We start from the raw sequence: 27,500 nt of genomic DNA, 5'->3' as shown, positions 1-27,500 counted from the left end.
TAATGTTGCTAATGTTTACATGGACTGAGTAGGAAAACCTGGTGGACATTTCCTCCAAAATAAAGCGCAGTGAGTGCAGATCTGTTTAGGAATGTGTGATGTGGTGTTGAACATAATAATCCGCTCTGCTTCTTCTCCGCTTTGGAAAACCCGTCTCAGGCAAATTCCTCACGGTTCCGATGCAGATTTTTGCGGAATGCATTCCGCCGTCTAAATGCAGCTGCTTTGATGCGGAGATGCGCTTTCAGACCTGGGATGCACGCGGTACCGCACAGCGGTAAAACAGCCCACGGCGGCAGACGCGCAGATTCATACAGAGTTTTGCGCGATGAGCTTTGGCCATGTCAGACTAGCCTTTCCGCTCATGTTAGAGGAGCTACCAGACACTCAAACTGCCCTTCTATTAACCGAGCTGAGGCCGAAGGATGATTTTTGAGGTATACGGAAAACCGGAGACCCTCTACTGCCGCTCTGTTAAATGGTGCAGGCGGAAGTTCGATAACGCTACTGTTTACAGCCGGATGTGACGACGCAGTGACTGAGAGAAAGGTCCATTAGTTAATGCACTTATGCTGCAGGAGCTAAACATGAGTAAAACAGAAGGATAAACACACCAGGACTGCAGCTCTGGCAAAGAATAGGTGCTATCAGTAACATATGGCGCACGTGCTTACACCAGAATAACTCCCTCCACCCACGCGCACACACCCACGCGCACACACACACACACACACGCACACACACGCACACACACGCTCTTTTATACATCACACACTAAAGTGTGCGCAGTGTTAATGAAGATTTAATTTTTTTTTTTTTTTATATATATATAAAAAGCCACTAATAGCAAGTATGAGAAGGAGAAAGAGAGAGAGAGAGAGAGAGAGAGAGAGAGAGAGAGAGAATAGCAAGAAGAGAGAGAGAGAGACAGAGAGAGAGAGAGAGAGAGAGAGAGAGAGATGAGAGAAAGGGAGAGTACAAGAAATGAGAGGGATAAGAGGGAAAAGGGGAAAGAAAAATCGAAGAGGAGAGAGAGAGAGAGAGAGAGAGAGAGAGATAGTATGTGAGATGAGGGAGAGGGAGAGTACAGCAACAAAAGAGAGAGAGAGAGAGATGAGGGGAAAAGGAGAGAGATATAAGAGAATAGAGAAAGAAAGAAAGTGAGGTGAGGAAAAGGGGAAATACAGCATGAAGAGAGCGAGATAAGAGGGAAAAGGGGAAATAAGGATCGAATGAGAGAGAGAGAGAGAGAGTAAGGAAGAGTAAAAGAAAATGAAGCAAATCAATGAGGGAAGTCGAGAAAGAGAAAAAAAAAGAGAGCAAGAGAAAGAGAAAGAAAGAGCAGATCAAAAAAAAAAAATCAGACGAGGAATGCGAGAGAGGAGAGAAAGAAAGAGAGAAACAGAGAAAGAACAGACAAAGAAAGAAGAAGAGGAGGGAGATGAGAGAGAGAGAGAGAGAGAGAGAAGAGCAGACCATGAACAAAGAGAGGTGAGCGAAATTGTGAGAGAGATGTGAGGGAAAGAAAGCGTGTGCTGAGGGAAAGGCAGAGAGAAATAGAGAGATAATAAGATAGATAAGCAAGAAAACGAGGAAAATGAGGGAGATGAGATGTGAGAGAAGAGCTGGTGTTGGATGTGTTGAGGACGAATGATAAAATAAATACAGAAGCATTAAACAGCTTTATGAGCTCGATATCGTCGACGACGACACAGTCCAGTGCTGTAGCGTCTCTGTGCTGATGGTCTCTGTAAACACACCTGTAACATGTTGAGCAGCAGTGAGCGGAACTTGGTTCCCTCCACCATGAACAGAGCCATCCTGTCGCAGAGTTTTGCGGCGGTGGCGGCGAAGCTGCGGTCGCTGACGGCTTTTCTGTAAATGGTCTGTACGATCTCGGTGAGCGTCTCCTCGGAGTCGGCAGAGTTCTGAGCCTCCTCCATGAAGGAGGTGAGCTGGCCCTCCACTCCGCTGCTGTTACTCCTCATGCTGTTCAGGATCTCTAGCAGCTTGTCCATGCGGTTCCTCTGCGGACCCATCGTGGCCAGCGGAATGTCCTCCTGCCAATCAGACGACACAGAATAAAACTGTTCAATGAGTCTTCAGCGTACAAACTCAACACTCCAGAGTTAAATCACACATGGAATTGACAGCATTTAAAGTGATAATCGGGTGAAAAATGAAAATAAAACCATTTCCTCTTTCTACCCTGACTGCAGTCCATCAGCGGTCACATGTCTGGTGTATGAAGTTTGCTTCTTTATTTTGCACTGGAGCTACAAGGCTAACTGCCACCAATTAGCATTGTGCTAACAGCATGCCTACATCAGCACACACTCGTCTTAAAACGTGGACGTGTTCAGTATCTCTAATAGACTTATGTGGTTTCTGACACTGTATGACACATTGCTATCTGCTGTCCATTTGTATATTTCATATGTTTTTTGTTTAATATTATACAGGTAAGTTTGTCTCTTAGGACCCTTAATTATTTGTTCTGGCTAACCGCACGGGGTAATGTCTTCATCGTTGCTGCCTCTAGGGCAGTTATCCTTCTACAGTCATCTGCCAACATTTGGGCACCCCTGGTCAAATTACATGTTTTGTTAATTTAATTTAATGTAAAGTGAAAAAAGGTAAGCACATCCTCTGCAGGGAACTTAAACGCAACATTTTATTTGCAAATTTTAGTGCACAGTTTCTATTCATGTGCTGAGTTTAACATACTGAAAAATAAATAAATAAATAAATAAAATGTGGAATTTTGCACAGGCCACATTTTGTGCAAACAAACAATATTTGTGCATTAAAATGTGCAGACGTGTGTTCTGTGTAGAGGATGTTTTAACTCATTTTCACTTGGAAAAGCAACACAACCTGTCACTTCTCCAGGGTGCCAAAACTTTTGCACACGACTGTTTCAGTCACTGCTGTGCCTAACAGCGTACTGTAGATAGTGCTGATTAATTTGGTTAATTTGAATTGACGTTTTCACACGATGTTAGAAAATGAGACAATCGAGATTGTACAAGTTTACATTGCTTATACTTCAATTAAAATACCAACAAAAACTATTCAAATTTTCAAGACGAACGAGAAACGCATCTTTGAAAAAAACGCCACCTCTCACGGGCCTGTGCGCTGACCTCAGCCGTGCACGGAGAAAACACACACAAACACTCCAAGATGGAGGCAGGCGGCGCTTCGCAGAGGAGTGAGCTCGTACCAAAGAAAGAAAAAATTGGTACAGATTTGAAAAGTCATATGTTGGACAAATTCATGTAAAGTGCAAGTTTACCAAATGTAGCAGTACGACAAATCTGTTCCAGCACTTACGACACAAACACCCAGTGGAATGGGAGCAATGAGTGAAACAACGTGAAGAAAATGAGCGAGTACTCAGTGCTGGGAATGTTGTTACCTGTCAGAGGGCATCTCTCAAGCCTGAAACAGTAAATAGGCTTGTGTTCCTTTTAAGAAACCTGTAAAGACCTTTGCGCTTTTCTTAATATAATTTCTTAATTCTTAATATAAGGAGGTCATGCTTGCACATTATTTAAAGTGAGCGTTGCTTATGAGCTTTAAGGAAGCTGCTTGCTATTCTTAAAAGAATATCATTAATTAAGATGGTTCTTTTATGTTTTGTTATTTTTTTTTTTGTTACAAATTTTGTTGTGCTTGCACAGTTTGAGTCCCTTAAAATGACATTTAAAAATAACCACTATTTGCACAATTTAATAAATATATTTAATAATTTCCACTTTGCATCAGTCCATCTCAGATGAGCTTTAGCCCAGAGAAGTCGGCGGTGTTTCTAGACGTTGTTGATATATGGCTTCGGCTTTACAGAGTAGAGTCTTAACTTGCATTTGGAGATGCAGCGACAAACTGAGTTTACTGACAAGGGTCGTCTGAAGTATTCTGAGAACATGTGATTCTATTCATTACAGAACGATGTCAGTTTTTAAAGCAGCGCCACACAGAGATTTCTATGGATACTGTCAATCTTTAATAATGTTATGGAATGTAGATGGTGAAAGTTGATAAGGTAAAATGTTAAATATCTTTTCTGCACTGTTTTCAATTAAAAACCTGTAAAGTCCACCTTTTAAATTGTTTTTTTTTTCTTTGAGAAAAGCCTAACTTGCATGCTAGAAGACTAGAGATAGACGCTGTATAAGTCTCTGCTTTCTGTTTTTATTTACATTTTACCTGCTGACCTTGTTGAACTTGTTTGGAATTAGGTCTGTAAGTGTGCATGTGGTTAACAATGTAACAGGCTACCATCCCGATACACGAAATAACTGTGTGTAAACAGGGTCTTTGCGAGTTTTGTAAACTTCCTCACCTTCTCCTTCAGCCTCCTCCTCAGCCTCTCTTTGGAGGACTGCAGCAGGCTGACTTTTCCTCCCTCCGTCTTGCCCTCCTTTCTGCTGTTCTCTCCTGCGGGTCCGTCCTTCCCTCTCTCCGTCCCGTGCTCCTGCTCTTCTCCTCTCACGCTCTCCGCCTCTTTGGTGTTGCGAGAGCCCGGGCCTGAGTTGGCCTGCTGTTTGTGGTGTTGGTGCCAGCGGCGGTTCTGGCTGTAGCCATGATGCGACCCGCGGCCCTGCTGGTAGCCCCGCCCCCCGTGCTTTACATTGCTTCCTTCGGATTGGTGGTCGGGGCCGAGTTGTTGCGTTTGATTGAGTGGCTGCTGTTGCTGCTGTTGCTGTTGTGGCAGCTGCTGCTGCTGCTGAGGATTGTGGGATTTCCCTCCTCCGCCTCCTCCGCCAGGGGGGCGCTGTTGTCTCCTGGAAGTGAAGTAGGCAGAAATTAGGCTTCGGTAACTGCAGACTGGGTTATCTGTAACTAGAGATGGATGAGCTTATACAGGTTGATATCTTAGGGTCAGTTACTTATTCAGGTTTTTGAAAAAAGGCACTTTGGGTGTAAAATTACATTTATTTCAATGTGTTTCACTGCGTTTCGTGTTGCTGACTTCTGGGGTGAATAGACGCCACACACAAAACTCAGAAGAACCCACTTAAGGTTCCAGATTTTTCCTCAGTAACCCCTGCAATTGCTGCACCTGATTTACTTTAATGAATGACTGTTTAACTAAATCAGGAATTGGATGATAAATACTGCTCCACAGAGAGATTTGGGCGCTGTGAACACACTGTGTAAGTGAACACACTGACATATATGCATCTCGTTGATGTAGAAAGAAAAAAACGTATCTCCATTTTTATCCATTTTTAGTTTATTACATCATTTGAATATTGCATTTGTCCTTCATATTGTTTTAAAATGTCATGATGACTGGACCTATAGAAACGCTCCAAATTCAGCTGGAATGAAACATCTTTACATTAACTTAAATTAAAAGTTGGGAAGGTCTTTTCATTCTCCTGTAAAGTTACTTTTTTGGAGATATATGTTTTTTATTGGACAGCGAAGTTTTACTATTCTATTCATTTTTTCATTTTATTCCTTTTTTTATTACATTTTTTTCAGTTTCATATCTATGTTACCAATAACTTAGGTTTGTTTTATTTGCTTTAACTTGTCTATATTGAAAATGTGGATTTCCTCTCAATGTAATTCTAAGTTTAAATACATTTAAATAAATGCTATTAAACAAACTTTGAACTGAACTGAATAAAAACACTACTTATTGCATTAATATTAATATGTAAAGGCAGTAAAGGTTATATATAAGTTGGTTCCCTGTAGAGAAAAATTAACTAAGAAAATCAACAAAACATTTAACTGTACTGGGACTTTTTCATATGACTGTATGAGCTTTTATTCTAATATTACTATTTCTGAGCACATAAATGCCTGCTGCTCAGAAAAAACAGCTTTTTAAAGCTGATTTTCTCAGGTGCATAAAACATATACAGTATCTGCTGGTGGTCACGGGAGATGAGGGGCTTGGTGAATGTGTTTTAAATAATGCTTTGAATTAGAGCTGGACGATATGGCCAAAAATGTTATCACGATAAACAAAATTTATATTGTTCGATATCGATTCATATCGCGATAAATGTCAAATCATTATTTCTTTCAAGTTTGAAGGCTGATTTTTGCTCCTGGGTGGTTAACTGCTGTTTTAAACTATCCTTTATGGTCGGAACTCGACAAACACTCACCAACCAGTGGAACATTTCACAGATCTGTGATGGGAGAGTGGGAGAGAGTGTCTGCTGAGCTGTTTTTACCAGCTGGAAAAGCATGGCTGTTTTGTAATAGTCATAATTTAAGAAAGAAAACAGATTATTTTAGCTGGTGCCGAGCGCTCGGCTACCCCGCTACACATGACATCACAGGATTCAGACACCAGCTAGACGACTGGATATTCAATTGTAGCGTAAGTACCCCTGTTATCGGCCACCTCACAACAAAACATCGGGAATCTAAGCTAACTGTAAATAAATGAAAGCACTTTACTCACCCAAATCAATGTTTTTCGGGAGAGATACGTGTGTAGATTAATGTCCAAGACTCATTTGACATGATGAGAAAACAGTTTTTTCAATAATAATGTTTTTGTCTACTTTGACACTGGTATCGCTAGAATGATGGGGATCCCCCAATATCGGCCACCTCACTTCCGGTTTTCCGTAACTCATCTTTCAGCCTAAAATTCAGCGTATAAAATTGCAAAAAACATAAAATATATGTATATATTCGTTAGTAAAATGTGATGTTATTGTATTATTTCATTATTCAGCTTGATTTGCTTGTTTATCTAAGTATGGAGCACAGCTCTTTGCTGCGCGCCTGGTTGTGCCAGTCAAATGAGAAATCGCGTTTACGCATCATTCCTACCGGACTAAATGCCTTACAGTGCTTCACAATGAGGTTAGGTTTGTCCTCTGTGGGCACCCTTACGCCATATACGTAACACCACGATGGCGGCAAACTTTTTTTTTTACCTCAGAGAAGAGAAAGCTAACCGATAAGCTAACTTTCTACACAGACGAATATCCATCGCGGAATGGAAATGAGCTGTGTGTTCCATACGGTTTTGTATACGCAGAATTACAACGTCATTAGTGATACTTAAATATTGTTTTCAGATATGATTTTTTGCTAGAATAAAGTTTAGATGCCCTTGTAAGGTGCAAGCTTATGTGTTTTGAATTTCGCCTGAGCAATTGGCGGAGAGAGAGAGAGGAATTGCGCAATGCGCGCAAGTGGCCGATATTGGGGGACGGCCGATGTTAGGGGTAGCTAGCCGCAAAATATCAACACCAGACAAACAGAGTCCTCCTTTTAGGTACGTTTAAACTGAAAGCGGTGCTTTTGTGTCGTGTTTGATCTACAGTATCATTAATTCGCCGTGTCGTTCAGTGACGAAGCGCTGCTTTAAGTTAGCCAGCTGCTAAAAAAACAGCTAGCCTGGAAAGCTAGCGCTCTCCCGCTCTTCAATGCCTCACAGCTTCCTCAGTTTACTGTCGTTTAAATCAGGGCTGTAATTTACATGAACCCACTTCTTTCTTTCACTTTCGTTGCTTGGGAATGCACCCATACTTAAATATGACTGTCCGAGCGCTGTAACAGCGCTGTAGTTGTGAGGATTGTGATTTAACGCTGCTAAAGCTGGTTAGGATGTACAGAAAGAGGTGAGTTCGCTGTAGGACAGTACAGTTACACCACTGACCTCGTCACTCACACTCGGTCACAGGAGAGCAGATCGCCGGTCGCTCCACTCAAACAGGGAATGTATAACTCCGTGTTTCAGCCGTTGCTAAAGACTCATCTTACTCGTGGCCCCCTCCCTCTCTAATCATGTAGAAAAACTTGGAAGTGCGCCCTCTCCTGGCGACAGCAGAGTAGTGTCGCTTTCCTTGCAGTAGAAAACGCCACCAAGGCTTTCGCTGAACGTGGGAGTGTGAGAGCGGTGTATTATATCGAACATTTATCGAACATGTCGTATCGCTCTATCGAGGAAAAGTTATATCGCGATAATTATCGTTATCGTTTTATCGCCCAGCCCTACTTTGAATATTAAATTTTGCCTGAAATGTTCATACATACTATATAAATACCACTCACATTATTATTATCATCATTATTATTACCACTTAAGTGTTGGAGAACAGTTGGTGGTATGGAGAAATAGGTCAAATACAATGTGATTTGACTGTGCATCAGCATGTACATAAACAGCAACACATCTACAGCAGATGTGGAAACCTTGACCTTGATGTTCCACTGTGAGGTAGAGATTAACACCACTCTTAATATCACATCTGTTCAGCTTTCCTGATTCTCTCTGTGAGAACATGTTCAACAATGTCCAAAAGTATCCAGACAACCCTTCTAATGAGTAATTTAAGCTACTTTGGGGTCACCACTGCTGACACAGGTGTTCTGGAGCAGCTGAACCTAAGGTCACCATCCCCAATACCAAGTGTCAGCTAGAGGGCTCTAAAGCCCCCCAGCACTGGGCTGTGGAGCAGTGGAACTGTGTTCTCTGGAGTGAAGGAGCTCCATCCAATACCTTTGGGATGAGTTGGAGTGATCCAGAACTGACCATCCAACATCAGTACCTGACCCTGCTCAATCAAATCCTCACAGCAATGTTCAACATCTAGTGTAAAGCCTTCCCAGAAGAGTAGAGGCTGATTTCAGAGGAAATGCTGAATGAGCAGGTGTCCAACTTTTTAAGGTTAAGTAGAATATTTATGAACATAAGCAGGTCATTTTTCCAGAATTCAGAGCAGAGAATTTCTCAAAAGCAAGTCCTGTAAGATCCCTCAAGCAGCTCTAGAGCAGACGGATATTTCTATAGCTGTGTCTTGTCTGTGAGACTCACTGACCGCTTGCCTTTTAGTGTGAGTTTTTCCCAAAGCTGAAGAGGTCGAGGGAGCGCTCCTGTGCTTTGCAGCTTTGCTGCCCACTCATCTCCAGGGTTTAGAGCCAGCCGGAGAGGCCGTGGCCAAGTCTGTGCCATTAAAGCGCTCCCACTCAGCCGTGGCTGACCTACATTCATCCAGCACACATAAACACGAGTCTATGGCTACACGAGGGGCCTGCAGGCTGCCGCTCCAGCCTACTGTTCTGCAGGGCTATTTTTACCAAGCCAGCATTCTGCAGCAATATCAGCTGGATCCAGCCAGCCGTCCAGAGAGACGGGGGGTGGCGGGGCGGGTAGATCAACTGACTCTATGTGTTATAGGCCTCACTGCACTGAATGCTAGAGTGACAGACTGCAAATGTATGCTCGTCACTGGTTGAGTACAAAGTACATAGAGTCACTGTCATAACAGAACCTCTCCACTCTCAGTTTTCAGTTTTACATCACTTGAAAACTTCAGCCGCTCTTTACGTTGAGAAAACAATTCTTGATTAATTCTTGATAAATTATTTAAGTTACATTAACTTAAAGGTTTGGAATCAATGTTTTCAATTAATGCTTTTTGTTGGAGATAAAGATATAACATGATTCTGCTCATCCTGCACAAACTCACAGCTTTCAATTAATTAGCTGGACTCTAGAAAGCTATAAATGAAATGTGTCCAGAATGATGAACAGAGCTGTAGAAGATCAAAAAAAAAAAGACTGGAAAAGCTGCAGAGCATTAAAAATTAAGTTATAACGAAATGAATATCCAGTCACTATATTTTCAGGCCCTAAAAAACTGAGGGGCTGGCAACTTCTCTAGAACTAGGCTGGTCAGCCAGCTAACAGGCTAAAAGAGCCAACAGCCTAAACAACTCCATCATCAATATCACAGGCTTGAATTAAAGTACTTACGGTGTGATTAACTGTAAAATGGCAGTATAAAAGCCTAAAAATGCCTCTTGAATGTCTTACACACTTCAAATGTTAGTATTTCAGTCAGAAGTACCGTAAAACCCTGACTGAATCCCGAACGGCTGTGTATTCCCTAAACAGTGTGCTATGCAAGTTTAGAAATTCTAGCCTCTACAGCCAAATAGTGCATCATTTATCGAGTGTGGACGTGTCTGAGGCCAAAATGACTGTTTCTGAGCTGTATTTTGCTCTGCTGGGCTGCAGGATCCAGTATTTAAATTCCTACGTAGTGCACTATGAAGGGAGCAGGGAGCCATTTGAGATTCATCCCCAGCGTGAGAAGAGGGCACTGCTGGATTGGTGCTAAATAAGACTCGTGGTGGTAATTTGCTGACAAAAGTCAAGTCAAATTTATTTATATAGCGCCTTTTACAACAGATGTTGTCACAAAGCAGCTTTACAGAGAATCCGGGTCCACGCCCCGGTGAGCAAGCCTTGGCGACAGTAGCAAGGAAAAACTCCCTCAACAGGAGGAAGAAACCTTGAGAGGAACCAGACTCAAAAGGGGAACCCATCCTCCTCTGGTCAACACCGGATAACAGCACAGACACAAAACAGTGTAAGTGGATACAGTTTTACTGCACTTATAAAGCGAAGGTTTTTTAATTAAACAGTGCTGTGATATCACATGTTCATTCTTATACGACAAAAAGTAAAAAATATATATATACATACACAGGGGGTGACCAAACATTCTCTCATTCAGCGTCCATGGTTGCTTGGCAACGATACCGTACCCTAAAGGAACTAAATTTCTTGGTGGAATACTTGTTTATGTCCATTATTATTAATAATAATAACATCATTTTCTGGAAAATTGTGTATTTTCATCATATTTATGTTGGCCACCATTTCATAAAAGCAATAAGCCACTTGAGGCTGTGCGCTACTTCGATTTTACCACAGGGAAGAGAGTTTTAGGCATTAAGAACACCTTTCCTGAGATAAAATCACAGTAATGCACAGCCTCTCGTGGCTCACTGCTTTAGTAAGCACCTCATTCAGATGTTGCCTATAATTACACTGTCATTCACACTGACGGTCAGAAGTTTGGTTAAACCTTTCATTATTAATTCTTTGGATTATTACTTTTCAATTAAGTAACAAAAAATACCAAAAGGTTTAGTTAATACAAAACAGCTCTGTGCTAGTCCTTTGGGTATATTTATCTTGTATATTTATCTAATGAATGGTGATTAACATGGGTGATTAGCAAAAACGGCATAATTATTAGGGCCTGAACGATATATTGGTTGGCCAAAAATATCAGTCGATATTACGCTAAATCTGATATTGCTGCCTGATATTATCGATATAACATTGTAGACAACATGCAAATAATAAGCATCGTTTGTTTTGATCCCTGCACTGCAAAATCCTTTAAATCCTTTAAAATACATATAAAATGCATTCAAATTTTAGCATGTGAATAACATAACAGACAAAAAAATTATGTGCAGAAAACAAATGAAAAGCTAGAAAATTAGAGGGTAATAAACAGAAACAAAAAAGCAGTAAGTATACAATATTTTTATTTAAATTAATAAATTTCGCCCAAATTTCTCTTTAAGTTTTATAAATGAGCATGATAATAGAAAACTATTTAATAAATGAGAACCGACAGTCATATCTGTCAGTAAAGCACTGTTTAAGTAAAACTACTGGAGCGTTAAAATCTAAGATATAAATATAAAATGATATTAGCAGATATTATCTGTATTTACCCCCAAAAAATCCCTATCGGCTATTAAGTTTTCCTATCTGCACTGCCCTGGTATTTATCAAATCAACTACCTCCATGCAGAGTTGCGTGACTTTGCAGGACGATCACCTGGAACTGAACCCAAACGCTTTAAGTTCACAGGTCATGGCCAAACGCCCCGGCCGCTGGGACAGTGACGTGTGCGTTTTAAGAGCCGTTCAGTTTCGGTACAGCGAACACATACTGTGACTAACACAGGCAGCACATCAAAGGGCCGTTCTTGGGGGAAATCAGAGAGCTGCGGCTTCCAATAACACTCTTAACCTTTGTAGCTCGGGCAGTGCAGGTATTCCCTGCTCGTAAAGACCCGCACGCACGCGCAGTGCCCGAACGACAGGCTGAAAATAAGACATCCAGGCTCTGACCGTGACATTTTCCTCCTTTACGACGGTTAACCCGTGATGACCTGACGACAGCGCAGAACATCTTTTACACAGATGCTTTTTACACACAAGCCCCCTACTCCGGTTCCCTCTTAGCATGCTAACAGAGCGCCGCTGGACTCCATAGAACCGTGTTAACTGTTAGATCCTGTAAAACTACACTGAGCTGCGCTGGTACGAGGCTCAGTTTCAGCAAAATTTGCCCAGTGATCGAATCTTTATTACATTTCACGTGTACAAGCAAGTGATGAGAAAGGCAAACATTAAGGACAGCACCGATCTGATATGCAGTATCAGCATCAGGCCGACACCAGCAGAAAATCGGGATATCAGAGGAAAAAAATCGACCTGATTCAGCAATAAATCTAAGCTGTGTCCCATTTCAGGGGCTGCGTCCTTCAGAGGCGGCATCTGAAGGCCGACTGTGACACAGCGGCGCGACCAGTCTGTCCAATTTCGAAGGCCCCTTCATATGCGGCCGAGAAACGTGTCCTTCTTTTCCACGGCAACGAAGGATTCAACAGTGGATCCTTCGCCAGCCAACATATCAGCAGCAACCACAGCATTTTTTCAATGAATGCATTGGGTTTAAACTGATTCGAATAGCTGACGATACAAATGTTAAAAAATTCCAATAAATGTGGTTTGAAGCAAAACTTCTGCTTATGTTTCGTTTTGTTTTAGGGAGCAATTTTAAAGAAGTTCATCTTTAAAGAAGTTTAAAAGAACTGGCAAGAGTTGCGTTTCGTGACGCAGCGGTAAGGGCAGGAACAGCGGTGCTGTGACACAAACAGAAAATCCGCCGTAGGTCACACCGTCTCATTTCGGTACAGCCTTCGCGGGTCTAAGCGTCCTTCGAAGGACACACCTTCGTAGACCGCATCCAGCCCCTGAATTGGGACGCACTGCTAGTCTGAAATTTCAAAGAAAAGCTTGTAGTGCATCATAATGTAAAAAAGTAGGTCACATGACAACAGCAGTTGCCACATGTAGCCTAAGTTTAGGTGTAACTGAATATAAAGATCTGCAGTTTCGCATGTCGTGTTGTTGGCTAACTTCTTCCAGTAGAGTAGTAGAGTGTTTGAGCTGCTGCAGTGGTAGATCAGTTTAAAAGAAATAGCTCGTTTTAAAGTTTAGCACTTTTTAAGGAAAAACTACTGGATCAGTATTGGTATCAGTCAATACTCAGGGTTTCAGCAGCTGTTTCAGAAAAGAAAAAGTCATACTGTGCCATCTTCAGCAAACATACAACCAAATTCCCAGCAACCAAATCCATTTTCTCCAATTTTTTCCCCTCATTTTTGTCATGACCAGTTCTACCCACAAGCCAGGTCTCCTCAAATCATGCAATACAAGGCAAGCAGATGCTTCCTCCGGCTCACGTGACGTATATTTACTAACTGCCACTAACGTAACATCAACTCAACACACTTCACATTCACTGCCAGTTCTGTTACATTAGAGCGATGAGGGAGACAGAGGACCATCCTATGGCTGTGGCATCACCAAGGATCTCTTGCGATCTCCTGACGACAGGACCAAAGCTTAGACGGTAAACAGGGAGGAGTTAATAGCAGTAAGACTGATATGGTAAATTACCTGCAAGGGTCCTTCTACAATTCTACAATGTAAGGAAATTACAGAGGGGGCTATTTCAAACTACTGAATCACAGCCTGTTTCTCCCCCTTTCTGTATTTTAATATTTCATTATGACATTAAAAACCTATTCTCTGCTCACGCTGCTCGTGTGTTACTGTTTGCTATCTGGTGTCGACCAGAGGAGGACGGGTTCCCCCTTTGAGTCTTGGTCTCTCTCTAGGTTTCTTCCTCTTGCGTCCTCTTGAGTTTTTCTTGCCACTGTCGCCACTGTTGACGCTCAGACCCAGATTTTTCCGTAAAGCTGCTTTGTGCCTGTTGTAAAAAGTGCTATATAAGTAAACTTTTGACTTGGCTGGACTTGTGTGAACACAAGACAATACATTACAGAGAAATTTGAGAAATTTATCAACTCCTGCTGTTTTACAGTGGAGTTTTTAGTTTTGTGAGTGAAAAACGTTACATCAGAGTATTTAGTACATGACTAAAGGGGCATATCACGCATGCATGGCTGCTATTGTGCCAAACCAATGCTGCCCAGCCGGCAAAGCAGAGCATTTCTGTAAATTTCTGTATTTTGAGTTTCAGCTTTCACCATGAAAAATGCTGCAATCATGTATTTAGTACACGATTCAGAAAGGGACTGTTGATCACACTTGCTGAGGACGTGACATCCTGTTGAGCGGGACTTTCATGGTAAACGTAACCGTGTTCAGCCCAGTAAAACACTACATACAGGCTGCAAGTTTGAATGATGCAAAGACTGAACGTTATTGGTAAAGGTATGCCAGTAACGTACTAGTTTCTGAGTGTGACAAGGGCTAAACAGCACAGAGAGAGAGAGTAGATTTAAAAATCAACAGAATACACTGCATAATTAGCCAACAATAAAGGGGGAAAACAAATATCGCTGCTGTCGGAACAAAACCTTGTATCTCCAAAATGATAAATTTATAGCCGAAGGAAAAAACATACCCCCAAGTCATTTTGAGCCATTTCATTTGGTCCATTCATTATGAAATTTGAACACAAAGGGAAAGAGGCATTTTCAAATTACGTCAAAAACTGAAAAACGACAAAAATGGAGATACGAGGTTTTGTTCCGACAGCCGTGTTATGTAAAGTGTAAATAAAATAAAGCCTGGCTGCAGGCCTTTAGCCGTGAGATCAAACTTTACAAGCTGCTGGCACCACATTAAACTCTTAGAATAAATCATCCGTTTTTAAATTACATACATTCATTAATTTAACATCACAATGGGCAACGTATCAAAGCTCAATCTGGGAAGCTGCAGAGACGAAGGCCAAGAGAGTCAGCCAGTCCAGTGATGATAATTAAGGTAATTTTCCACAGAGGTGAACCGAATCAGGTAATGGTACCAGGGGAAAGCTTTGATGTCTCTTATGCATAATAATTGCTTTGGAAAAGCTTAACTCACATCAGGGACTTTGTTTATGATATACACGCATTTACAACTTCAAAAAACAAAGACGTGTTACATCCAGACCAGTGCAGGCTGAAGCCCAGCTGCAGCGCAATGTACACTATACGGACAAAAGTATTGGGACACCTACACAGTACACCTACAGGAGCTTTTATGAATCCTGTTCTAAATCCATAGGCATTAATATGGACTTATCCCCCCCTTTGCAGCTCTAACAGCTTCCACTCTTCTGGGAATCTTCCTACAGGATTTTGAAGAGTGTATGTGGGAATTTCTGTACATTCATCCAGAAGAGCATTTGTGAGGTCAGACACTGATGTTGGACGAGAGGGTCTGGCTCGCAATCTCTGTTCTAGTTCATCCCAAAGGTGTTGGATGGGGTCGAGATCAGGGCTCTGTGAGGGCCAGTCAAGTTCTTCCACACCAAACTCACCCAGTCAGGCCTTTATGGAGCTGCTTTGTGCTCTGGGGCTCAGTCATGCTGGAACAGAGAAGGTTCTTCCCCAAACTGTTCCCACAAAGTTGGAAGCATAGAATTGTCCAAAATGTCTTGGTGCTGAAGCATTAAGATTTCCCTTCACTGGATCTAAGGGTTCTAGACCAACCCCTGAAAAACAACCCCATATCATCACCCCTCCTCCACCAAACTTTACAGCTGGCACAGTGCAGTCAGGCAGGTAACGTTCTCCTGGCATTCGCCAAACCCAGACATGTCCATCAGACTGACAGATAGAGAAGCTGATTAGTCACTGCACAGAATACGTTTCACTGCTCCAGAGTCCAGTGGTGGCGCTTTACACCACTCCATCCGACGCTTGGCATTGTGCTTTCAAGTAGCTGCTCGGCCATGGAAACTCATGCCATGAAGCTCCTCGCACAGTTTTTTGTGCTGATGTTGGTGCCAGAAGAGGTTTGAACTCTGCGGATATTGATCAGCAGAGCATTGGTGACTTTTATGCTGAGTTGTTGTGATTCCTAAACACTTCTACGTTTCAATAATACCACTCACAGTTGATAACGGAATATCTAGGCATCCTATTACAGTGCCATGCTCGAATTCAGTGTGCTCTTCAGAAAGATTCATTCTTTCACACGTTTACAAAGGCAGACTGCATGGCTAGTTGCTTGATTTTATACACCTGTCGCAACAGAACTGAATGAAACACCTGATTTCAATGATTAAGAGGTGTGTCCCAATACTTTTGTCCATATAGTGTATGTTACTATGATAGAATCCATAACTGAAGTCCTCTGATTCAAATATAGCTTTTAAATGGCTTTTAAAGTGACACCTTCAGTATCTCCAGCTGAACCGTGTCCACGGGAGACCTATGGATTAATTAACAAGCAACAGCAAAGAGGAGCTCTAGTTCCCCTCCATTGTAACCAGAACCCACCGGCTGAGTGAATGACAGAGAGAGGCTACAATCATGGAAGAACTGGAACACCCGACTGCATTTGTAATATATGATATATACACTCACTGGTATTTGTGGTAAACAGTGTAATTAATCTTAACTGCTTGACAGTCCTAAAAAATAGTTTTCTGCATGAAAATTCTGCATCTGAGTCAATTTAAGACCTTTTCTTTAAGTACGGACATCAGAATCAGACCTTCAGTTTTCATACTACACATATTTAAATCATTTTGTTACAAGACCTCAGATCAGCAAGTTATTCCTGATGCTGAACTGAGCCAGTAAAGCTTACAAAACTCACAGATAAGACTAAGTGTACCTTCAGTTCCAAGAGAGTTTTAATAAACCCGAGGCAAGGACGAAGGTCAGAGCTGAAAAAGAAAGAGGGAACAAAATAATGAAATAAAAAGAGAGAGTAAAAAATAAGTGATGTTGGAAGGGGAAAAAAGGATTTAAGATAGAGGCTGCATTTTCTTTTGAGTGCTTCCAGTAAGACTTCATTGAACTTTGACATTTTGATTCAATAGCTCACGTCCCGAGGCCAAGATAACAGAAAAAAAAAACAAAAAATCATTGCAAATCCTGACCATCTTCTTCAACCTTCAACATAATGTAGTTTTACATCACTGATGGGAAGAACCACACACACACACACACACACACACACACCAAAAAATAAGAGCCCATTAGAATAAGTCCTTGAATTTGTTCCCAAAAGAGAGAAAGACACTTCTTCTCAAGTGAGAAGAACTTCTGGTCAAAATGATTACACACTTCGCAAGGCACTAAAGACGGAACTAAGTAATACCCTCCAAGGGGTGCGATAAAAGGTAAACAGAGTACATTATACACATTCAAAAAGAAGTAAACATGAGTCAAGAGACAGAAGACTCAGCAAACTTGAACTGCACCGATACAAAGCAGCACTCAGTGGATATTAAGCATGTCTATGAATAAAGAGCGAGAGTGGGTCTCATCATCTCTTCTACAATGTTGCGGTACAGACTGGTTCGAGAGCTGCTAACAGGCAGAAAAGAAGCACTGCAATCTCTGGACGGTACATGTGGTTCTGCAGTGTAAGTGCAGAATGTGAAAGTACAGTGAACTTCTCTCTTATTATGAACCATCATGCCTATTTAGATCACAAGGTGCCGGCTTACTATTAGTACACAGAATTAATAAAGTCACCTCAGGGGGCAGAGCTTTTTCATCCGAAGCCCCCCAGCTTGCTCTTCCAGTCAGTGTTCAGGACTCAGACACAGCCTCGGTCTGTAAGTCTAGGCTAAAAACCTACTCGTTTAGATGAGCCTTCAGTATTTAGTTTTTCCTGTTAAGCCTTCACTACACGACTTTTAAAGTCTGAACAGATTATAAAGGACTGGGCGTCTCACACTATCCGACTGTTTTTTTTGGGGGACTGAAATATTGGGGAGTATACACTAAAGCGATTAGGGGTCACACACTACAACTTTTAAGCTGTTGCTGGACCGAATGGAGCTCACTGAACTCACGTGAGGTCAAGAACTCTCGCGTTCTCTCATTACTAGGGGACGCAAATAAACAAACGTGGAGCTGCGGCTGCTGTTTTCTCTGCCGTTTGCGCTGACGCAGTAAAGCAGCAGGTAAAGATGCTTAAGTGAGGATCATGGATTTAAAAATGTGATCAGTTTGGTGTTAAGACTTCTAAATGTACATAAACTCAATTGTGCTCAAAAAGCTTCGCTCCACATGAGACTTTTCGCAATTTCTCTTTGTTTACTTGCTGTATTTTCTTCTTTCGTGCCCTCAGTTTTCATTGGCTGCTGGTGGAGTTCAGATTGAGTCGTTAACCAGTTTTCACTCGATTAAACTCAGAGTCAGGTCAAAAGAAACGTTTGATGAACTCCGACTGGTTTGAAACGCGATCAGGAGGCCGTAAATCTGCACCCCTCACACACGACTCTCTCCCCAACTGTTGACTCTGACTGACCCAAAAATCTGCAGACTAGAGCGGACCAGCACAGACTCAGCCAGACCGAGAATCAGGACTAAAATCAGGATAAAGTTGTTGTGTAACCCCGGCTTTAGACAAAAGGTGCAGATCTGGGTGTTCATGAACATAGAGTATTATGGTAAACTGGGAGCGGTGGTGCCGTCGTCCCGCTGCTCTCACTCACTCACTCACTCACTCAGGTTTGTTGACTGTGGTGTGGAGGGGTGCTGACATTTCAGGGAGCCTGATGTCTCTGTTACCTTCTGGCTCTCCCTTTTAGTGAGGCTGTAATAGCTCGACCTGTCGGAGTCAATACTTCTCTCTGTTAACACTGTAAACTGTAATCAGCCTCTCTTTACTGAACTGACTGACTGTGTGTGACTGAGTTGAACAGCTGCCCATCCTATGCGGTCTGATGCTGTTGCTTTATCTGTCTTGATCAGGTGCCCACTGCTCACCAGCCTTCTGGACCGGTTTGACCACCATGGAGCTTCCTGCTGTACAACGCTGTGCAAACCTCACCTGCATGAACTGACCCTCCTGATGATTCTGCTGCTGCTGCACAGACTTAAACTATCTAATTATAACCACTGCTTCACCTGTTTCCCCTTTTCTATATTTTAATATTTTATACTAATGTTAAAACCTTATTCTCTGTTCATGTTGCTTGTGTTATTGTTTGCTATCCAGTGTCGACCAGAGGAGGACGGGTTCCCCTTTTGAGTCTTGGTTCCTCTCAAGGTTTCGTCCTCTTGCATTTAGGGACTTTTCCTTGCCACCGTCACCACTGGTGACGCTCATGGGGGCTCGGACCTGGATTTTTCTGCAAAGCTGCCTTGTCACAACGTCTGTTGTAAAAAGCACTATATAAATAAACTTTGACTTGACAGTGTTTGCACACAAGCTTCAGCATGTTTAGTAGGCCATATACGTGTGTGCATGCACGTGCATGTTATGTTTACATTTATGGCATCTTCTTAAAATTTACGATTTTAATCATATTACAGAGGAAATATGAGTTAGAGTTAGGAGTCTTGCCCAAGGACTCTTAAAGGCCTTTACACACTGAGAGCAATTTATTAGTGTGATTTATTTGGATGATGATATATTAATTAGAGCATGTGTATAACTAATAATATCTTGAACAATTAACGCAATTTCTCAGATGGCACAGTTTTATTCGCCTGTTTGGATGATTTTTGCAAACTTTCACCAGCAACCAGCAGCTCAAACTGGACTTCAAACATCAACCTTATACAGGTGGAGCACACAAATCTTCAGCTTCTGAATGTACTGAGCTCTTCACACTACTTTTATTTTTACAAAATGCAAAGCAGCCTGTCCACTGTTTGCCCATTCTGTGAGGCGCGAAGGAGATCTTATCTGCACTTAAAACATTCCGGCTGTTTGTTTTGTTTCGTCTCATGTGGAGCTGCATCTCTGAAGCTCAAACCGAGTTATCTGATCTGTGCGTGACAAAGCTCATAAAATTTCAGCTCCTGAATGAGGCGGAGAAACCCTCTGTTCCCTCTTCATCTCGTGAGAAGCGAAGTATATCCTTTTGATATTCTGCCAGTTTGTCTTCTGTTGTGCAAACAAGGCAACATACATAAAAATAAATAACAGCGATGGGTGTGTATAGTTTTAACACAAAGGAACTGGGTCCACATAAAATAGTCTGTCCTGTGTGCTTACCAAGTATACTGAAGTGTCCCCACACACTCTCTCAAACACAAGCTTTACAGAGTGTTGGTAGAAATCCTGTTCAGCCAACTGAGAAACAACAGCACACTTTTCATTTTTCATTAGGATCTGAAGATTTTCACCGCTGCTTGTCTTTCTCTTTCACTGTCGCCTAGTAGGTTGACTTTATCGATATAGCTGGAGGCAACATGTCGCAAAACGACAAAGGAAAGGGTCGTCGGGAAATGCCTTCAGCCGTGCTGCAGTAGCTAGTGGTGTAGCTGGCTAGCAATGCTAAAAAATGACACCCAATCTATCAAGAGTGATAAAGGCCAATTTATAGTCCAGGCATTAAGTGTCACTCGACCAAAAAATGATGTAAAAGAGAAAAAATCTGTGTCTGTTAGGGCGTCGCAGACTTTATCGCGTACATCAAAAAATCTGACAGGGCGCAGATGTTGTCTCTGTTGGTCATGGTGTGCGGCTGTGTTTACCTTCTTGCCGCTCCACTGCTGTATGTGTGAACGGGCAGCGCGTCTGAGCTCTAGCAGTCGCACGGCAACGCCACTCATACCCCGCAGAAACAGAACGGGTTGCCAGCTATTCAAAACTAGTATCATAATACATTCATAAGATGATCTGTTTTAATTTCCATACCTTTCCACGGCTGCAGTTCATTTAGAAAGTTGTCCCAAGTTAAAAACACACTTTATACCTGCACTGCACTTTCAGACTAAAGCCTTGGGTTCACTACACGACTTAAAGTCTTAACAGATTATAAAAGACTGGGCATCTCACACTTTTAGACTGGTTTTTGGAGATTTTTTTTTGGGCGACTGGAATATTGGGGATCACACACTAAACGATTAGGGATCACACATTACTGAACTTTTCAGCTGCTGCTGAACCGAATGGAGCTCACTGAACTCACGCAAACTCGTGCAAACTCTCGTGAACTCTCGCGTTTTCCAATTACTAGGAGACGCAAATAAACAAATGTGGAGCTGCTACTGCTGTTTCCTCTGCCATTTGCACTGACACAGTAAAGAAGCAGCAGGTAAACATGTTTAGGTGAATTTAAAAATGTGATCAGTTTGGTATTTTTGGAGTTTTAATTGTATATAAGCTCGATTGTGCCTTAAACTCAGCTAATTAAAAAGCTTCGCTCCACACGTGAGAGACTTTTCACCATTTCTCTTTGTTTACGTGCTGTATTTTCTTCTTTTGCACTCTTAGTTTTCATTGGCTGTTGCAGGAATCTGTTCAGATTGAGCTGTTGACCAGTTTACATTAGATTTCGCTCAGAGTCGGGTCGAAAAAATCGAACGTTTGATTAACTCTGACTGGTCTGAAACGCGATTGGGAGGCCAATAACCTGAGTCTGCGCCGCTCACGCACGTCGCGACTCTCCAACTGTGACTCCGACTGACCCAAAAATCTGCAGACTAGAGCCGACCAGCACAGACTCAGCCAGATTGAGAATGAAGCCTAAAATTGGGGTTTTGTACAGTGTTTCATTAGCTGTGCTGTCATTCAAGTTTTCGTAGAAACTACAGATGATGTTCTATTCCGAACTTTTGTTGTTGGTGCAGGAATATCTAAGCCTACAGCGCTGCGACATCTGTTAAGTGACACTTGGGGACTGGACTATAAATTGGCCTTCAGAATCTTTTTGACATATAGATAACCCCACCCCCTCACCCAAAAATGAGAAACATATTTCTACATTTTATAAAAGTTGTAAAACTCTTAGAATTTGTACTAAAAAACGTTTATTAAACTTAAATTTTGTTTTTAAAGACAACATGAAACCTACCTACTTTCTATATTTACATATAGACTTTCTGAAAGCTTCTCCAACCGTGTAACAGCTGCTGTGAAAGAACCCCTTTGTGGGTAAGGGAAGGATCCCCCCCACATCCCCCTACTTTTCAAAATCCAGTTTAACCTTAATGACATTATTTCTGTTTCCATACAGAACTTTTTTGTTTTTTGAAAGGTAAGCTAGCTCTAATAGCTAAAGTTGGATCCCAAACATCCATCTTCAGAATGATTTCTTAACAATAATTATTGAGTATTATTTATCAGTAACTCCATAGCATCCACTCTGCTTCTAAACCCCAGTTAGTCAAGTGAAGTCAAGTCATTTATATGGCGCTTATTACAACAGGCATCATCGCAAAGCAACTTTATAAAAAAATATCCGGGTCCGAGCCCCCATGAGCGTCGCCAGTGATGACAGTGGCAAGGAAAAACCCCCTAAGAGCAGGAGGAAGAAACCTTGAGAGGAACCAAGACTCAAAAGGGGAACCCACCCTCCTCTGGACCACACGGGACAGCAAACAATAACACCCTCAGAACAGCCTAACACTGTAGAAATGTCTTCCAGCATACTTACAGTGTCTTTACATGGAGTTTCATTTGTTCAGCCTGGATCTCCCTCGGTCCACTTCCAAATTCTTATCCCCTTTCTCTTTAGTGCCCTCCACCTTTTTACCCTCACTAGGGCCCAAATCCAACACTCTGAACCAGCATCTCATCCCTCGTTCATTAGAGCTGTTCTTGCATTTTGTCAATAAAGACTTTGATTTAGGGAAGCGGCAGAAGAAGGGAGGATGGGGGGGAGAAAAGGGAGGAGGGTACTGTGGAGTGTTGGAAGGGGACCCATTTGAGACACTGACCTGGACACTTGCCGTTTCCCCTCGGCGGGCAGCAGCACGGTCAGCTGGTCCTGCAGTGGCTCGGCGGGTCTACAAGCATGAGAGTGAGGACGTGTGTGAATGAGGGATGGATGAGTGAAAGGAAGGATGGAGTTTAACCCCTTAAAAAAAACAGGATCATTATGCAGCTATTAATATAATCAGTATTCGAAATATGTACTATCAACTGGTTATTACTATGAAACTAATAGTAAGTTATGAAGGAGAGACATACTAAAGTGCTAAAGTTTAAGGGGTTAAAAGGAAGAAAGGATGAACGATTAGAAAGAAAAAGTAGATGTATCTAAGAGAGAGGAAATGATAAAAACAGAGGAGAAGAGGAGAGAAGAAAAATGATCAGGGGAAAAAAGAGAAAAAATGAAGAGAAACAAATAAAAGAACACAAATGAAGAGAGGAAATCAAAAATAAAAAAGCAAAAAATGAAGAGAAGACAATAGAGAAGGAGAAGACAAGAAGGAAAATGAAGAGGGAATAGAAAAAAATAAAAAGAGTAAAAAGAGATGAAAAGTAATGAGGGAAAGACGCAAAAGGATAAGAAGAGAAAAGAAAAATGAAGAGGGGGAAAAAGAGAAAAGAAGAAAATGAAAAGAAGAGAAAAAAAATAAAAATGAAAAGAGCAAAAAATGAAGAGAAGACAATAGAAAGGAGGGAAAGAAAGAAAGAAAAGGAGAAAAGAAAAATTAAGATGGAAAAAGACAAAAGAATAAATGAAGAGAAGACAAAAACAAAGAGACGAAAACAAAAATGAAAAAACAGCAAAAAAAATGATGAAAAGACAATAGAAAAGAAATGAGTAGATAGAAAAGAAAAGGAAAGAGAAAAGGAAAAAGGAAAAAAGAACAGGGAAAAGAAAAAAGAAAAGGAAAATAAAGGAAAAAGAAAAAAAAAGGAAAGGAAAAAGAAAAGAAAAAAGAAAAGGTAAAAGAAAAGAAAAAAGAAAAGGAGAAAGAAAAGAAAAGGAAAGAAAAGAAAAGAAAAAAGAAAAGGAAAGGAAAGGAAAGAAAAGAAAAAAGAAAAGGAAAGGAAAGGAAAGAAAAGAAAAAAGAAAAGAAAAGGAAAGGAAAGAAAAGAAAAGAAAAGGAAAGGAAAGGAAAGAAAAGAAAAAAGAAAAGAAAAGGAAAGGAAAGAAAAGGAAAGGAAAGAAAAGGAAAGGAAAGAAAAGGCGGTGAACTCTGAACTCAGTTCATGGTGCTGAGGCTGCAGCTGAAGCTGAAATCGTTCCCTCTGTGGCTCTGAGTTATGGAGTAACAGCTTTAAGGTCCTCCACAGTGAATGTGAGTTAAACGAGGAGCGATTTCAGCTGCAGGCGTGAGGTCTGATCTACAGGAGGTTCTACGGCAGGTATGGAATGTCATGGCAACTATGAAGTACTATGGCAACTACGGTCGCGCTGAGGAGAAACACATGCAAAACATCAGCTGCTGCCGTTGCTGTGACAACCACCGTCTTCAGGGTGCTGATGACCTTTTCGGTTCTGAGGTCGTCTCCCTTCACTGTTTTCATTTTCTCCATTCTGAGTGATCGATGAGTCTTCAGTGGAGCAAAACACAGCAAGACAGAGCAGAACCCGGAAAATACACAGCACCAGCGCTCACCTGTTCACAACGGAACCTTCATTAGGCCTACCTGTTCACAACGGAACCTTCATTAGGCCTACCTGTTCACAACGGAACCTTCATTAGGCCTACCTGTTCACAACGGAACCTTCATTAGACCTACCTGTTCACAACGGAACCTTCATTAGGCCTACCTGTTCACAACGGAACCTTCATTAGGCCTACCTGTTCACAACGGAACCTTCATTAGGCCTACCTGTTCACAACGGAACCTTCATTAGGCCTACCTGTTCACAACGGAACCTTCATTAGGCCTACCTGTTCACAACGGAACCTTCATTAGACCTACCTGTTCACAACGGAACCTTCAATAAACCTACCTGTTCACAACGGAACCTTCATTGAACCTACCTGTTCACAACGGAACCTTCATTGAACCTACCTGTTCACAACGGAACCTTCATTAACCCTACCTGTTCACAACGGAACCTTCATTAAACCTACCTGTTCACAACGGAACCTTCATTAGACTTACTTGTTCATAATGGAAACTTCATTAAACCCACCTGTTCATAACGGAACCTTCATTACATCTACCTGTTCACAATGGAACCTTCATTAAACCTACCTGGTCACAACAGAACCTTCATTAGACTTACTTGTTCATAATGGAACCTTCATTAAACCTACTTGTTCATAAAAGAACCTTACTTCTCTGTTCATCACAGAACCTTAATTAAACCTACCCGTTCATAATAGAACCTTAATTAAACCTACCTGTTCATAACGGAACCGTACTTCTCTGTTCATAACAGAACCTTAATTAAACCTAACTGCTCATAACAGAACCTTACTTAAACCTACCTGTTCGTAACTTTACAGGTTATGTTTAGTAGAATGTGTGTGTTCTAAAGCAGGTGGTGTAACAGAGCATCTCAGTTAAGATTCAGACTGTGTGTGTTTTGATCCCTGTGTGTTCTACAGCTCGCCCATCTGCTGTTACACACTCGCAGTGTGTGTGTGCTCAGCGGTGTGTGTGTGTGTGTGTGTGTGTGTGTATGAAGTGTGCAGGGTTCTACTGGTCAGTGGTTGTAGATGCAGGCGGAAAAATGTAAAACAGGTGGTCAGAACAGCAGGCATGTGGCAGCCAGTTCCACACACACACGCCTTGTATGTAGTACCACACAAACATACACACATGAACTAACATCACAATAATGTATTCTGGGTTAGGTCTGCATAACATGTCGTTTCCTATTCATATTTATAATACATTATAACATTAGGAACGCACCCACTTGGGGACCGTACGCCGATTCAAATATCTGATATTTTTCATGTGCAATGTAACGCAATATGTAGAAACTAGGACTAAGGCCCAATCCCATTTCACCCCTCGCCCCTACCACTGAGCCCTCAGCCCTCCGTTTTGTGTGTTCACGTCTAGGGGTAGGGTGTCCTGATTCTTGTTGAGATAGAGGGTAGGGTGAAGTGTTGGGGCTACATGGCCCTCCAAACAGAGGTTTTTCAGAGCAACACTCCAAACAGAGTGTTTGAGAAAAAAAGAAAAACTAGCAAGATGTCAGAACAGGCGGCCAAAGAAACCCACAAGTATGAGAATTTTCTCTGTTAAAAATCACGATAACCACTGTTTTATCTTAGTTTAATGTCATTTCAGTGTATTAAGGTCCTTTTCTTTATAACAAGCATTAAAAATCGCTAGTACTGTACTGATGTCTCGGTAGCTACCTAGCTAAATTTCCCGTTCCACCTTAAACGGTGCAGCAGTTACATTCTGGCGCCTCAACTGCTGCTCTATTTAAGGAGGAAAGGGAAAATTTGAACAAGAAGCTGGTGAATATCTGACTTCAGCTTCATATCACTGAAGAATTAGGGGGGGGTGATAATAAATAATTGCCCCCCTCTTTGAAGGCATATGATGCCCTAAATGTAACTAAAGCCCAGCAGTGAGGAGCTGAACTTTACCCTCCTCTGCTGCCACTGCAGACTGGCAGGGTCGCCCTACAGAGCAGCGCTGGTAGCTGTTAATGAAGTGATGCTCTTTTTATTTGAGGGTCCCATTTCAGAGGAGAAGATTTCAACCACTACCCTGTAACTCAGTTGCAAGAGGGAAGGTGACACTCGAAAACAAGGGGAAGGGATAAAAGAAAGAAATGGGACTGGGCCTAAATCTACCTGGGTTAGCTTTACAGAGAAATATGTTTACCTCTGGAGACTTTTAGTTTAGCACAGTGATCCAGCATCACCTAAACATTTCAAATACACCAAATATCGGTTTGAAATATCGATCAAATCTAAACATCTGTCTGATATCAATATCTTTTGTTAAAGTAAATATGATTCTGATATTGCGCATCCAAAAAAAAAATTCAGAAGTGTCCAGTCCTTCAAATTAGTGAATTTAACTACTTTAAGGTCACTCATTGCTGACACAGGTGTTCAACTGTGCACTCAGTTTGTACAATCTCCATAGAAAAGCACTGACCAATAGAATGGGACACTCTGGAGCAGCTGTACATGAGCATAAGGTTGCCATGCCCAACGCCAAGCGTCTGCTAGAGGGGTATAAAGCCCCCCAGCATTGGGCTGTGGAGCAGTGGAACTGTGTTCTCTGGAGTGATGGAGCTCCATCCAGTACCTTTGGGATGAGCTGAAGCTATGAATACCCTTCATTCCAGAAGAAACTTTCGGACATGCGACATGTTAACCTCTATAACCTGTAATTAAAAGGTCCAAATATCAAATAAGGTCAAATGAAAAAGAACATCATGCTCTATAATTATCCTGTTCGATCTCTGACATTTCCTATGCGCTCTCTGTGGGCGTCAGGCTTTCACATGATTTATGACATGGAAATAACACTGCTCAAATACTGCAGAGCCATCTTTAACCAGGGCAGATCAATTTTAACACAAGCAACAACATAATTATTTTACTACGTTTAATTACAAGCCACACAGTGACCGCAGTATGCAGTATGCAAATATCGTTGAAATGTAACATTTTGTCCATATACTACCTTAATAATTAAATCAGAATAGCTTTAAGAAATCTTTAAAATTCTGTCGTTCTCCAAACATGTCAAGCGAAGACTAATATGTTATTAAAGCAATACATTACAAGAGGCTGTGCAT

At 41.7% G+C, this 27,500-nt stretch overlaps 1 protein-coding gene across 3 annotated transcripts in view; it reads right to left on the bottom strand.

Moving 5' to 3' along the window:
• The window catches only part of ctif (CBP80/20-dependent translation initiation factor), a 197,290-nt gene that overhangs the window by 46,300 nt on the left and 123,490 nt on the right, over positions 1 to 27,500 (bottom strand). For 2 of the 3 annotated variants that reach the window (XM_036587477.1, XM_036587479.1), the window contains 3 exons: positions 22,750 to 22,818; positions 4,349 to 4,790; positions 1,761 to 2,060 (listed from right to left, as the gene is read on the bottom strand). In XM_036587477.1, the coding sequence (XP_036443370.1) occupies positions 1,761 to 2,060; positions 4,349 to 4,790; positions 22,750 to 22,818 (811 nt within the window). The remainder of the gene's footprint in view (positions 1 to 1,760; positions 2,061 to 4,348; positions 4,791 to 22,749; positions 22,819 to 27,500) is intronic. The other variant, XM_036587478.1, reaches the window with a different exon arrangement.

This window comes from Colossoma macropomum, unplaced genomic scaffold (genome assembly GCF_904425465.1).
Source record: "Colossoma macropomum unplaced genomic scaffold, Colossoma_macropomum, whole genome shotgun sequence".
NCBI classification, from domain to species: Eukaryota; Metazoa; Chordata; class Actinopteri; order Characiformes; family Serrasalmidae; genus Colossoma; species Colossoma macropomum.
This window is presented reverse-complemented; position numbering and strand designations above follow the sequence as displayed.